This window comes from Leuciscus leuciscus, assembly GCF_965113295.1.
Source record: "Leuciscus leuciscus genome assembly, chromosome: 16".
Lineage (NCBI taxonomy): Eukaryota > Metazoa > Chordata > Actinopteri > Cypriniformes > Leuciscidae > Leuciscus > Leuciscus leuciscus.
Window position 1 is genome coordinate 21,145,402 of NC_138740.1, and position 14,122 is coordinate 21,159,523.

The 14,122-nt window shown below is 36.1% G+C and overlaps 1 protein-coding gene across 4 annotated transcripts in view; it reads left to right on the forward strand.

Annotated features, from left to right (window-relative positions):
• gria1b (glutamate receptor, ionotropic, AMPA 1b) overlaps window positions 1–13,208 on the forward strand; it is a 57,176-nt gene extending 43,968 nt beyond the window's left edge. The window contains exons 12-16 of one of the 4 annotated variants that reach the window (XM_082140521.1): window positions 1,608–1,818; window positions 2,938–3,185; window positions 5,166–5,280; window positions 8,181–8,315; window positions 9,990–13,208. In XM_082140521.1, the coding sequence (XP_081996647.1) occupies window positions 1,608–1,818; window positions 2,938–3,185; window positions 5,166–5,280; window positions 8,181–8,315; window positions 9,990–10,148 (868 nt within the window). In that variant the 3' untranslated portion in view covers window positions 10,149–13,208. Of the gene's footprint in view, window positions 1–1,607; window positions 1,819–2,937; window positions 3,186–5,165; window positions 5,281–5,785; window positions 5,901–8,180; window positions 8,316–9,989 lie in introns of all 4 variants that reach the window. The other 3 variants (XM_082140522.1, XM_082140523.1, XM_082140524.1) reach the window with 3 other exon arrangements.
• Window positions 13,209–14,122: the final 914 nt, after the last annotated feature.

Here is a 14,122-nt window from a genome sequence, read left to right on the forward strand (position 1 = left end):
AAATACTCTGCAGTTCAAAAGTTTAAAGAATTTTAATTTTTTTTAGCAAGGATGCATTATATCGATCAAAAGTTACAGTAAAGACATTTATAATGTTACTGAATATTTCAATGTTTCAAATAAATGCTGTTCTTTGTTCAACAAAAATATTAAGCTATTACTATTTTCAACAGTGATCATAATAACAAATGTTTCAAGAAATAAGAGCAGCGTCAAATCAGCAAAAGAAATGATTTCTGAAGGAACATATTATTTTAATGTGTAATATAATATTTCACAAATATTACTGTTTCATAGTGTATTGTTGATCAAATAATCTTTTACAAAATGTAAGACCCTCCCAAGTAATTTTCCTGCATATACAAATAACTTTCATCCATTTGTCATTTTACTTAACTCTTCACATGCTAAAGTTAAATGTGTGCTGTTTTTTCCAAGGTAATAGAAGGTATGGTTCTGTTAATGGCAGTTAAGTTGAATGCAGACTTTTATTAGAAAGCATGAACTATAATTTTTGTTTTGGATCTATTAACATTCCAACAATGTTCCAACAACTTTGTAATGCAGGACATTTTGCTTCCCTATAAAAATTCAAAGTGGTTTATGGGCCCCTTTAATATAACTGATAATATCATTGGAGGCTGTGAAGAGAATGTATATTTCCCTTGAAAGTGAAAAAGGGCGGAATTGTGCGCAGCATGTATTGGAAAGCAGAACTTTAGTGCAAGCTTGGCAGAACAGGATCTTTGATTAAATTTAAGACTTTCATTCAAAGGGAGCAGTGAAAGATGAACAATGTTTATAACATTTGAGGACAGTCAGATTAATAAACATAGCCTATGCATAGAGAAGTCAGAGATCAAACCAAGTCATATCTTGTGGAAAAAGAGCATGAGGGGGTTATATCATGTTTTTAAAATATTATTACTGTTGTTATTGTTATTAGTTATACAAGCAAAAGTCAACTTTTAATGTTTAACTAGTTTTTTTTAAGTTTCATACTTTTAATTTATTTCTATCACTTTTGATGTTGATGTTATTGCACAACTTAATATATTCAAAATGAAAAATAACATCTATTTTTTTTTAATTTAGGCTTTGGGGAAATTATTTTAAAAAACTTGTGAATTTTTCTTGCATACCGACTCTCATAAAACTGTTCAGTTTCAGGATCAGTTTGACTACATCCAGTTCCTTTCCAGGAAAGAAACACAATTATATATTACAAAGATGTTTTATTGTAACTTCAGCAGTCATCCGGTCTGTTCATTAAGCTCATATATAGGTGATATTTCAGACATTTCGAGCTGTGATGATAATTAAATTCTGCCATACAAAGACTGTAAATTACTTTAATTTTGTTTAAACTCTGATCCAGATCTGATTTATGACTAGATTGGCCAATAAGAAGATCTTTTTTCATCATATATGCCTGCTGATAAAGTCATTCATTTATTAATTAATCTGTTATCTTTCCACTGTGTGCACAGCTAGAAATGGAAATCATATTAAAATTCAGACACTTCATAATGAGTCTAATTTGATAGGGATCACTGCAATATTCCAGACAATTAACCACCTGTTTGTTGTTAAACTGTACCCCCCAGATCTCTCTCTGGTCGTATAGTTGGAGGTGTGTGGTGGTTCTTCACTCTGATTATCATCTCCTCGTACACAGCCAATTTGGCTGCCTTCCTCACTGTGGAAAGGATGGTGTCACCCATTGAGAGTGCCGAGGATCTAGCCAAGCAAACAGAGATTGCTTATGGAACTCTGGATGGAGGATCCACCAAAGAGTTCTTCAGGGTAAGAGAAAAAGTATGTTACTATACTCTTATTCAAAATGTGCAAAAATTTTGCTTTTATCAGTACTCTCAAAGATTGTGCCTTAGCTTTGTACCTTATCTACCACTAAAAGGTGCATATTAATATTTCAATGTACCAATATTCACCTCTAAGGTATTAATATGCACCCTTTGGAGAAGATAAGGTACAAATATGAGAGTACTACTATGGTGAGAAGCTTTTGTTGAAGCTAAACGTAAAATTTTTGCACATTTTATCCATACACCAAGAATACAAACAGAATTAATCTAAATGTCCTGAATTGACACGCTGAAGGACCACGATATCAGGTACTTTGTGTATTTTAAATTCAAGTTTAGAAATGTAAAAAAGAAGAAGGACGCCTTCCGTCTATGTCTGTGTTTCACGTGGTATATTTGCTATCTTCAGTTCTGTGTGGGAGTATATAGACAGACTGTTTGTGGCAGATTTATGTGAGGAAAAGCCAGAAATTGATGTTTTAAGATGTTATTCAATTATAATCGACATCTTTCAAACTTTATTCATGTACACTACGTTTAAAAGTTTGGGGTTAAAGATTTTTTAGTCTCTTATGTTCACCAAGGCTGCACATATTTTATCAAGAATACAGTAAAAACAGCGATATAGTGAAATATTATTACAATTTAAAATAACTGTTTTATTTGCAATTTAAATTTTATTTAAATGCAATTTATTTCTCTCATGGCAAAACTGAATTTTCAGCATTTGCTGCTCAAGAAACATTTCTTATTATTATCAGTGTTAAAAACAGTGTTGCTTAACATTATTGTGGAAATCATGATACTTTTTTCAGAATTCTTTGAGGTATGGAAATTTTTAAATAGAAGCTTTTATTTAAAATAGAGTTATAAAGTTATAGTGGTAAAGTTATAAAGTTATGAAAGTCACTTATGATCAATTTAATGCATCCTTGCAGAATAAAAGTTTTTTTTGTTTTTTTTTAATACCCCAAACTGTAGTGTATTTTTTCAAAACAGCAGTTCTTTTGAACTATTACCTTTGATCGATGCATCGTGTACACCAAACATATTGAGGCAAACACAGAAATCGGACTTCTTAACCTGACTTCATTATTACCCCCTTCCTCAGAGATCAAAGATCGCAGTGTTTGAGAAGATGTGGTCCTACATGAAGTCTGCAGAGCCTTCTGTATTTGTGAAGACGACAGACGACGGTGTCGTGCGGGTGAGGAAGTCCAAAGGGAAGTATGCTTATCTGCTGGAATCCACTATGAATGAATACATTGAACAGCGCAAACCATGTGACACCATGAAGGTGGGAGGAAACCTGGACTCAAAGGGCTATGGAGTAGCCACACCCAAAGGATCCGCCTTGAGGTACACCTGAGCCCCCTAATACTTCAACCAAAAATGTTTTCTTTTTTGACAATGATTATGAATCGTTAAAAGTATGAGAGTTTACATTGGAGAGATTTCTGAAGGCATTACAAGAGTGTAAGGGCTTCTCCTACAAATGGCTAACTTAAAATGTTTCTCCTTATTCAGGTTAATATGCATAGACAATTCTAAGTATCCAAAGTATTTAGTATCCAAAAAATTGTACACTTCAGCTTTAAAATGTCTATTTTGAAATTAATGTAATAAAGTAGCCACAACTAATGTTAAATAAGACTTAGCTTAAGAGTTCTGTAGGACCGAGCTTATCATTTTTCAAAGAAGAATCTCCTCTGTAACCTCTGATTTTATGTGTTGACTGAAATTAGTTATAATTGTCTGTTTATGTTCTGTACCATCAACTCTCATTACCACAAAATGTATACTCCTGCTTATCATAATTCTATCATCAAGATCGCTATTTTTAATGTGTATGTGTTATTATCACGTCTCATACTTGCATCTCACCACATTGACTAAATGCATTTCAATACTTCTTTTCTTTTATACATACTTCAAAGAACACATCCTTGAGAATAATGACCAAAGCGGCCCACAAAGCCCATTGTGCTTTTTTAAATGCTAAACTCTGATTTGAATTAGAGCTGTGTGCCTGTTCAGTAGCATTCAAGTATAGAAAACATTTTGTAAGAGTGGATTTCAACATCTAGACTCCATTTAACAATACAGATACACTACTGTTCAAAAGTTTGGGGTCGGTACGATTTTTTTAATGTTTTTGACTGCACCAAGACTTATTTAATCAAAAACACAGTAAAACAGTAATACTATTACAATATAAAATAATCATTTTCTTTTTTATGTTATTTATTCTGTGATGGCAAAGCTGGATTTTCAGCATCATTACTCCAGTCTTCAGTGTCACATGATCCTTCAGAAATCATTCTAATATGCTGATTTGCTGCTCAAGAAACATTTCTGATTATTATCAATGTTGAAAACCAGTTGTGCTGCTTAATATTTTTGTGGAAACTGTGATACTTTTTCAGGATTCTTTGATAAATAGAAAAAAGCAATTTATTTTTAACATTTATCCGCTTTAATGTATCCCATACACCTAAAATATTGTCTCACAGACACTTAAATTGCATTCTTATGACTCATAAAGGCCTTTCAAACAGTAACACAAATGTTTCTTTCCTACTAGTCCAAAGCTGATGAACGTAAATGTTGACCATCAACTTCTGGCATTTTCACCATCTTTCTCCTAAATTCTCCTCTCATGTGCTCCATTTTAGATGTTGTGATGGTTTTACCTATCATTATCCTCCCTGACATCCTTGTTGTCTTGTGTACTCTGCCGATTTCAGATTAACGTTCATGGATGAAGTCTGGCTTTGTTTTAGTCATCCATAAGCACATCGGCCTCTTTCTCCCCCTGTCTCGAGGGGTACAGAAAGAAGTCAGGGATTTTACAGAGAAAGACACCGCCACACATATGAGAATGGGCCGCATTAAGAGCGCTCTGGGTTTGATTGCAGTGTTGGGATTTCCCAAAATATGGAAGGCAACCACGGCGTATTCGATTTTCCAGAGCTAATCTACAGTAATATTGACTTTATCTGGGAATCCTCTTACGCAGACCACGCTGTGACAAAGGGCTTAAATCCAGAGCATTGCTAATTCGTCCCGTTTCCTCTCCCACAATACGAGGTCTTGCTCAGTAAAATCTCTCATAATTTGGTCACAGTACTTTTTTTTTTTTTTTTTACACTTTAGCACAACACAAGACAACTAATATTACATCAACAAGCCCAGCAGAGCCAGGCATACAGTCAGATCAGTTTTATGTTCTGTTCACTTCCTCTACGACTTAATAGACTCACTTTTATTTGACACAACCTCTGCCTCGCCGTATCATATCACCAATGCTGACCCAGCTTATTTTATTATCATTTCAAGAAACCCAGTAAACCTGGCAGTGTTAAAACTGAACGAGCAGGGCCTGTTGGACAAATTGAAAAACAAATGGTGGTACGACAAGGGAGAGTGTGGCAGCGGAGGAGGTGATTCCAAGGTCAGCCCCAATATGAGCTATCCAGCGGGTAACCACCACCTTGGGGGGGTAACCGGCAACCTCAGTTAACAAACACCTCGGCTGCAGTTGTACACCATTTGAACATATTCCAACTCGTTTTTTGTTTAATGCAACTGAGGCGTTTAAATGATTGACAGTCAATTATAACATTGAGTATCATACTCAAAATTGTGCAAATCCGAGTGTTTTCGATCTCTTTTGCCGGTTACCCAAAGTGATATAGTAATACACATCTTGCAGTAGGGAGAAAGGTCACAAAAGCTAGATGGAGTATTAATGCATATCACTTTGGCAGTGACAGTTTTCAAACTCTGTGACTGTGCTGTTCTTTCCTTTTTTTCTGCTTTTGTTTTGTTTGTTTTGTTTTCTATTTATCTGTAGACATGTAGAACACATCAAAAAGTAATTATGGTATGTTTGCTTAAATGCTGAATAACATAAGATAACATGGGTAATGTTATTTATGTTATTTTCCTGGTTGAAGAATCCCCGTAAACCTAGCGGTGTTGAAACTCAATGAGCAAGCCGTCTTAGACAAACTGAAAAACAAATGGTGGTACGATAAGGGGGAGTGTGGAAGCAAGGACTCCGCCAGAAAGGTCAGTTCACTCATTGGTCCTTTCCCTCACTTAGAGATACAGCTTTAGTGCTTTACTAAAGGCCCTGTCCTCCTCTCTCTCAAACACGCACCACAGCCAACGCTCTGTCTCCAATCTGCCATTTACAAAGAGACTTGTGCGCACTGTCATCATGTTGCTGTCTGGCCCCTATTACTTCCCACATTACAAAATAGATGTGATGCTTGTGGTGTATTTATAGAAATAGGCAACATCGTTTTTTTTTTTTCACTCACTTCAGTGCTTGGTTCTGAGCTTGCCTCATTTACAAATTATTGAGCTTTTCCTGCTCATTTGGTCGCATTCTCTAACCGTGCGTACGTACATATTCATGTGGAAAACTCAAACCTCTTCACTCATAAATCATGTGTTCATCAATAAATTAACTTGCTTAAGGATAAAATCAGACTCTGGGTCCAAGAGTTATGTTGTATTATATTATATTATATTACATTATATTATTACAAATATAAAATGTTATTATATAAATGAATGAAGTAAATTTTATATATATATATATATATATATATATATATATATATATATATATATATATATAAATATATTAGCAGTCACATCTGTTTTAAACTATTATTCAGATATAACATTAATAAACTATTATACTTCAGAAAAGAGAGGTCAGAAATATTAATATTGAAGAGTAGCTAATCTTAATTAGTTTACATTACATCAGAATACTACTATTATAGTCTTGAATTATGCTAATTTCATAAGTATATTAAAGGGATGGTTCGGAGTAAAATCAACCTAGGCTCCTTTGCACCATGACCTCGAGCCAAACACCCCCCAGAAGCCTTTTTTCCCTTGGTCGAACATTATTAAAGTTAGAGCTTATTTAGAGATATCAGCCGGCTTAGTGCAGGCGCTAATGGATCCAAGGTTATATCTCGTAAATCACCCTACTAATAATGCCCAGAATGATTCTAAACTTTTACGGTAGTACAAATAGGTTCTGTACTTGTATGGCTTCATGGCTACTTGTATGGCACATTATTTTTAAATAAACTCCTGATGTACAGGAGTTTATTTTAAAATAATGTTTGGCTCGAGGTCATGTTGCAAAGGACCCTAGGTTGATTTTACTCTGAACCATCCCTTTAAAATTCAGCTCCATTACTCCAGTGAATTTATACATGAAGCCATACAAGTAATTAGCAAAGAGATATTCCGACCTTGCCTTTATTCTAGAGGAATTATACCAATAGGCCTACATGTTAAATGGACAATACATTAAATGGACAATAAAAAAAAATCCACAGAATTTCAATAATTAAGAAAAACCAATATGATACACTGAGGTGCTCAGTATAGTTGCTGTTCGGTATTTTTTTCCCCCATGGTATCTGCTTCTTCCTAAACTCCCCCTCATAACAACAGCAACATATAAAGCCTAAAGCCACCCATTCATCTCAGCATGAGTAAATGGCAGTCTGGAGAGAAAAGCGTTGCCATGGAATGCCCTCTAACAGGATTGCTCTTTCCCTTAGAGTCCTTCAATGCTGTCTTGTCTCTGTCCAAAGACAATGTGCATGCCAATGGATGAGACCTCAATACGGTCACCAAACAGATGCATGTCACTGACTCCCACCACCCCTGACGTGACGTCTCTGCCACCAGAGACAGAGAGAGACGCCAAAGGGTCTCAGTAATGACCTTTGGGCAAGAACTCTTAACACAGAAGCCAAGAAATTCTATAAACAAGACAAAAAACTTGGTTTATACCTGCATGTTTTTAAATAATAAGGACTATATATTTTATTTCAGAGGTATAGTTCAAATGTAAACAGGGAGATATCTTTGATTTTATTCATATTTTATTATTAAATATTCATATTATTTATTTATTTATTTGTTTATTTATAATTATTTGTTCAAATTGAAACCACTATGCCAAGACAGTCAGAAATTCCTGAAAGATTGTTTGTTCCAAGCTGACGCATGCGTTTGCATGATTTAGGCAGCTCTTTTTTATTGCTGATTAATTTTAAATACTGTGACAGAATGAATACCATAGTTATCATAATATAAATATATAGCGAATGTATAAGTGTCTAGATTTGGTTGTGTACATTAAGTGTACATTATATCTTATAGCTGTAAAGATCATGTTGTGTGTTTATTGAATAGCTGTAATAGAAAGAGATCATTTATGTTTGTTGCTGTCCTGTAGATTTGTGTGTGTTAATGTGTTTGTGTGACAGATCACAGTTCGAGTGTTTGATTGTCGTCTCTGCTCTGCAGGATAAGACCAGCGCTCTGAGCCTCAGTAATGTGGCTGGAGTTTTCTACATTCTGATTGGTGGGCTTGGGCTTGCCATGCTGGTGGCCCTTGTTGAGTTCTGTTACAAATCCAGAATCGAGTCTCGAAGGATGAAGGTGTGTAAAAACCATTATAACCCATTTAGCATCTACAGCCCAGTATAGTGCCGTATGTAGATCCATCCACATTTAATTATGGGCTTTGCATTTGGCACTTATATTGTTTTATAACTTCTATCGTATACTGACCTCACTTCCTCTTGGGGATCTGGCAGAGGAACGTGTTGGCATTTAAGAAGTAATTGTGGGTGGGTGTAAACATCATACCACCCACTGCGCCTCTCTCTAATCCTGGAGCACATTGCTCTCAAATGCTTACAAAATTAAGAAGAATACAGTGACTTATATAGATTTAATTACCCACAAACCCATGTGGTGACTCATCATTTTAATTTAAGGTCTTTCAAAGGGAAATCTGAGAGGTAATTTTAAGACATGGTTTACGAAACACAGCGTTGCCTAAATATCTTTTTCAGACAGCATGTAGGAACCGCAATTTTGGTCACACTTTACATTAAGTAGCCTTAACCTCTATGTAATAGCATTAAATACCTACAAGACTATGGATTTACTGTGTAACTACATGTTGTTCTGAAAATTCCCACATTTACTGCTAATGAGTTTGAGGAATGGTTATGTTTAGGAGTAGGGTAGGGTTATGGTTAGGTTACGGTTAGGGGTAAAGTTAACAGTACAAATCTTATTTAAATGTAAGTACTTTAAATGTAATTACAATGCAACAACATGTATGTACATGCGTAAATTTTATCAAATGGTTAAGTAAGGCCACCTAATATAAAGTGTGACCGCAATTTTAAAATGATTAGATTGCCATGATAACTTGAGTACGTTTTCTTTTCCTGTGTTTATGTATTTCTTACTGAAACAGTACATTTTGGTGGGACATATCGAAATAGACCTAATATGACTTATTTTCTTCAGTGGAACACAAAAGAAAATATTTAGAAAAATCTCTTTTTTTTGTCCATACAAGGAAAGTCATTGAAAGTCACTTTCACTGTATGGACAAAAATAATTGAAAGAATCTTCAAAATATGTGTTCTGCAGAATAAAAAAAGTTAACAAACATGAGAACGGCAAGAGGGAGAGTAAACGATGACAGAATTTTAGTTTTTGGGTCAACTATCCCTTTAAGTTTAACACTGTTATGTATTTCACCTTGTTTTTTTTTTGTCTTCTTCCGCTATGTGACATTCTTCTTCATTCTTCAAGTGTTAAGACATTACAATCGCATAACAGCCACATTTAAAATATCACAGCAACAAATCGCTGTTGCTTGCAGGCCAATTAGTCTGCATGAGCCTGAGCAACATAATCCCCAGCAATCCACTGAAGTGTGCTGGATTTAAATCATTTATTCGTCAAGGATGTGCAAGCCAACATCCACATCATTAGCTCCAGTTTCAAGCCTACAGGGTTTCATTATGTAAAATTGCTACATGAGAGAGTGGCTTTAAGTTAGTGTGGCACTGGTCTCATCCTTGCTGCACTTGATGGCTGTTATTTTTCACCATTTCTTATCATGAATCATTGCCTGTACCGACTGGAGCAAATCCTTAGATCAAATGAAATATGTTTACGCGTAATTGAGGTCAGAGCTGGTGAGTACAGTTAGCCGGCTTTAAAAAAGCTCTCTCTTGTCGTTTGTGTTGCAATGCCTGTGCAATGTGCTGAGCAGCTTCTTTGTGTTTTTTTTTTTTTTTGTCCTAGCAAATCATTGACGCAGCCATGCTCAGCTCCACTCTGACCAGGATGGGCAGCGGAGGTGAGAACGGACGCGTGATGGCCCATGACTTCCCCAAAGCGGCACAGACTCTGCCATGTATGGGCCAGGCGGCCGCCATGGGCCTCAGCACCACTGGGATGTAAACGGCCATCAGCCTCTCTGAGATCAGGGGACATCAGGAGACCAAGAGTGGGAGAGGATGTGAGAGACACTGCAGCGTACAGCTCACCTGCCACTAAAGTACTGCCAAATGGATTCATGGACACACTTTGAGCTCCAAATGAATTTAGATAAGGATGGAGGAAAATTACTTTTCTAATAATAAGATGTGTTTTTTGTTTTGTTTTGATTTTTGTTTTGTTTTTTCGGGGGGGGGGGGATTTCTCTGGTGCAGGAGAAGGAGACCATGCGTGAGGTGTTTTTGTATGAAGCATCATTTTTTGAGAAAACTGAGTTGTCCCTCAATCTCATAAATTACTGACAATTTAACTGCAATGTTTCTTTATTGTCTCGTTTCCCCCAAATCACAATTTTCCAGTTGTGCTTATTTTATTCTTTTCCTCTGCCTTATGATATATCTTTGACTCCATCTCTGTAAGAGGAACATTTTTACACAACATTTTTCTTCAACCATAGTTACACATCATTATTTATCAAGTAGTTCAGATGAAGTGTGTCATTTCTGTGCCACTAGCATCACCAAGCAGAATTGCAAAATAATAACCTTTGTCTGCCATTGGTCAGACAAACATCCCACCCCATTCAGGTGGGTTAGGATGCACATAGTGCATAGCGCTTACTAAATAGTTGCATATTAATCTGGGAAAGGAAAAAGTATCATAAAGGTATAGCTCATCCAAAAATGAAAATTCTGTCATTTACTCAGCATTGTGTCATTCCAAACCTGTATGACTTTCTATTTCTTCTTTCTGATTTCTATCCCCCCCCCCCCCCCCCCCCCCCCCCCTATTCTTTTTTGAAGTGATTCAAAACTATAATGGCAAACAGTGTGCATCTGAAGTGTCTCAGCTGAAGGAAATATTCCATTATTTATCAGCTTTAATACATTGGCCAAATTTTCTGATCGGGCTGATAACGCTAACATTAAAAAGGAACATATATTGGCCGATATATTGTGCAACCCTAGTTTTTGTCTCTCCATTGACTGTCATTGTATGGACTTAATTTGAAACCTTCTTCAAAATATCTTCTCTTATGTTCCACATAAGAAAGAAAGCCATGCAGGTTTGAAACAACATGAGGTTGAGTAAATGATGATGCAATTTTCATTTTTTGAGTGTACTATCACTTTAAGATTGAAAAAAAATTACACACTTCACCTTTAAGTAAAAAATTATGAATGAATTGAATGTTTGTTTGATGTCGTCCCAGGAAAAACTAGGAAGTGTGCTACATCAGTGTGTCAGCTTCATTGCACAGTCTACAAATGTCTTCCTTTCCAACGGGTTTGATTGGCAAGCCTCTCTAGGGAAGGTGAGTTCTTCCATAGGTGCGGAGAGGCTGATTACCAGTCCTGTCATTGTTACTGCTGTAGCTCACAGTCTCACCCTTTACTTATGAACACTTTGGATCAATCACCGCTTCCCCTATCCATGCTGCTCAATAGAGTCTGAGAGTTAAAAACGTCAGAGAGAGAAAGGGGGTGTAGACTACGCTTTTTGTTTTTATTACTTTTTGTTTTATTGTTATTGTGCCACTTCCGTTCAGTCTTCCTTTCCTGGTGTACATGACATTTTTCTTTTGAAGTAGCTGATGATATGTATAGTACATCATTCCCACACTGAACGGCGAATAAGTTGTGACAGTATTAACAGATTCAAGGGCAGCATGAGCACCCAGCAGACCGTCTACCTAGAAACCCTAAAACTTCTGTTTGTAATAATATTGTCATTGTAATAACAGTTTAAATATTGTCACGTAGACAACGATTCCATGAAAAGAATTTTATGGAAATCCGCCTAATAGCGGACACAGGGACAACAACATAAATTGCTCGTGCTGTGAGATTAATAGCCTGACTCTAACAGTCCATTTGAGAGGAACAAAGCACGCTGGCGACGGCTTGTTTGCTACAATCATTGCTTTATGCTCCAATAAAATGAACACTTTTGGATACATAGACATGATAGAAATGATGTCATTAGCAAATGATGATACTCAAACCTATTGCATCTTAAACTGACTTTTAGAATTTGGAGGTGCCACATCAGGCCTTGTGTTTCTCTACCAGACTGGACGCACTGATTCAAGCACAGAACAGGATGCGAGATGGATGAGATGAGCTCTAATGGACTTGATTATCAGATACTTTGAACGAGCACAGGTAAAACTGAATGTCAATACTCTAAGCACAAGATCTTCATTCAGCCATACAGGAGAACTTTCTCTGAGGCTCAGTGGTGGAGCTTTTCTCTGTTTGTATCCTTCCTCGATACTTTGCCAGTGGACTTTCCGCAGTCCTTACGTCGTCTGTCCTTTTTATTGTCGATTCCGTTTGTACAAAGTAGAGAGAATCAACCATGACATGACGTGGAACATTTGTGCTGACAAAACGGCACTTTGTGGCCTTTGTTTTCCATTATATGGGTTATTTGTTTCGTTGATTATATTTTGAATTATTTCTGGTCTTGTATTTAAAGTGAAATTCTGTATTTTAGATGTTTTTTGTTGGTTTCGCACTTCTAGTTTTAAATAGGGCTGTCAATCGATTAAACATTTTAATCGAATGAATTACGATATGCTGATTAATTAATCGAATTAATAGCATACTGTGTATTTCCATGTGTGCTGAGAAATAAAACGAATTTTAAATTCATTAATTGTTTACAAATACAACATTGTTGTGGCATGGCAGCGTTAAGAATTTACAAAAAGTCATTTATATATTGTCAATAAGTCAGTATATTGTTTCTTTCCATATCATTGAACATAAGCGCTCAGTCCATAATTCATAATTTTGCAATTGGTTTGTCAATCAGGAAACAGAAGTCTTTTCATTGTTTATTTTATTATTGCTTATTTTACACTAAATCAACATATCACATTGACAGCCCTAGTTATACAAAAATCTCCTCTTTTTCACATTCACCTCACAAAATACCTTTTAAAAACAGCAGCAAGATGTAATGACAAGAACCAACATGTTGATGAGGAGTATTCAGAAATAAACTTTTCTTACTGAACGCTTTTTTGTATTCTATCAATTTATTTGCTTTTTTAATATACAGTAAGTCTATATTTTCTCTTGTTTCTCTCTTCTTAGCCAGTTAATGTTTGCATATGTTTAAAGAATGAATGATACCTGAATCTACAGCCAAGTGATCTATCTGATCTATCTCTGTCTTTCTGCTCAACGTCATCATCAGATGAATTCATGTTCACGACTGAGCTGCACTGATTCAGAACATCTTATTTGAGCTCTGTTGGTTCTCAGAGTGCTGTATTGATCTCGATAAATGCCACATTTGTTCTCTTCCTTCTGTTTCCCCCATAGGCCTGGCCTTTCACTCACTCACTCCCAGCTCATGTTCAAGACATATAAAGTGCCAGAGGCTTTTGTGCTTTTGCATTTGCAAGTGTTCAGAAATTCAGCACTATCTGAACTCAGCTAATTGTGTGCCTACAGGTATGCATTCATCTCTGAGAGCTGAAGCGGAGAATTTTTGTATGGCTACTGAGGAGGTGTCTAAATTTAAGACCCAGCTTGAGCTGCAGTTCTGTTTGGTGCAGCTGAAACGACAATTGGCATACGAAACACTTGCAAAACTAAAGACTTGGACATGTCTGCATATATCTGCTTGGATTTAGAATTGAAAACATTATCTAACCATTTGTTCAAACTCTACAAAACAGAAGTCATTATAGACCTTATTGTGAGCAGCGCCATGACGGGTATGAAAGCGAGGCAGTGAGGGATAGACTTATACCGTGTTTTCAATGGAATCCGCTGTAAAAAGCTATATAATTTTCCACAGCTCATGATGTCTGGAGGTTTTTCGTCTACTGAAATTTACTAGAAAGATATTTTTGCAGTGTTTCATCGGCAGAGCAATCCAAAAACACATTAAATAACAGTACAACCCACTGAAGATATGTA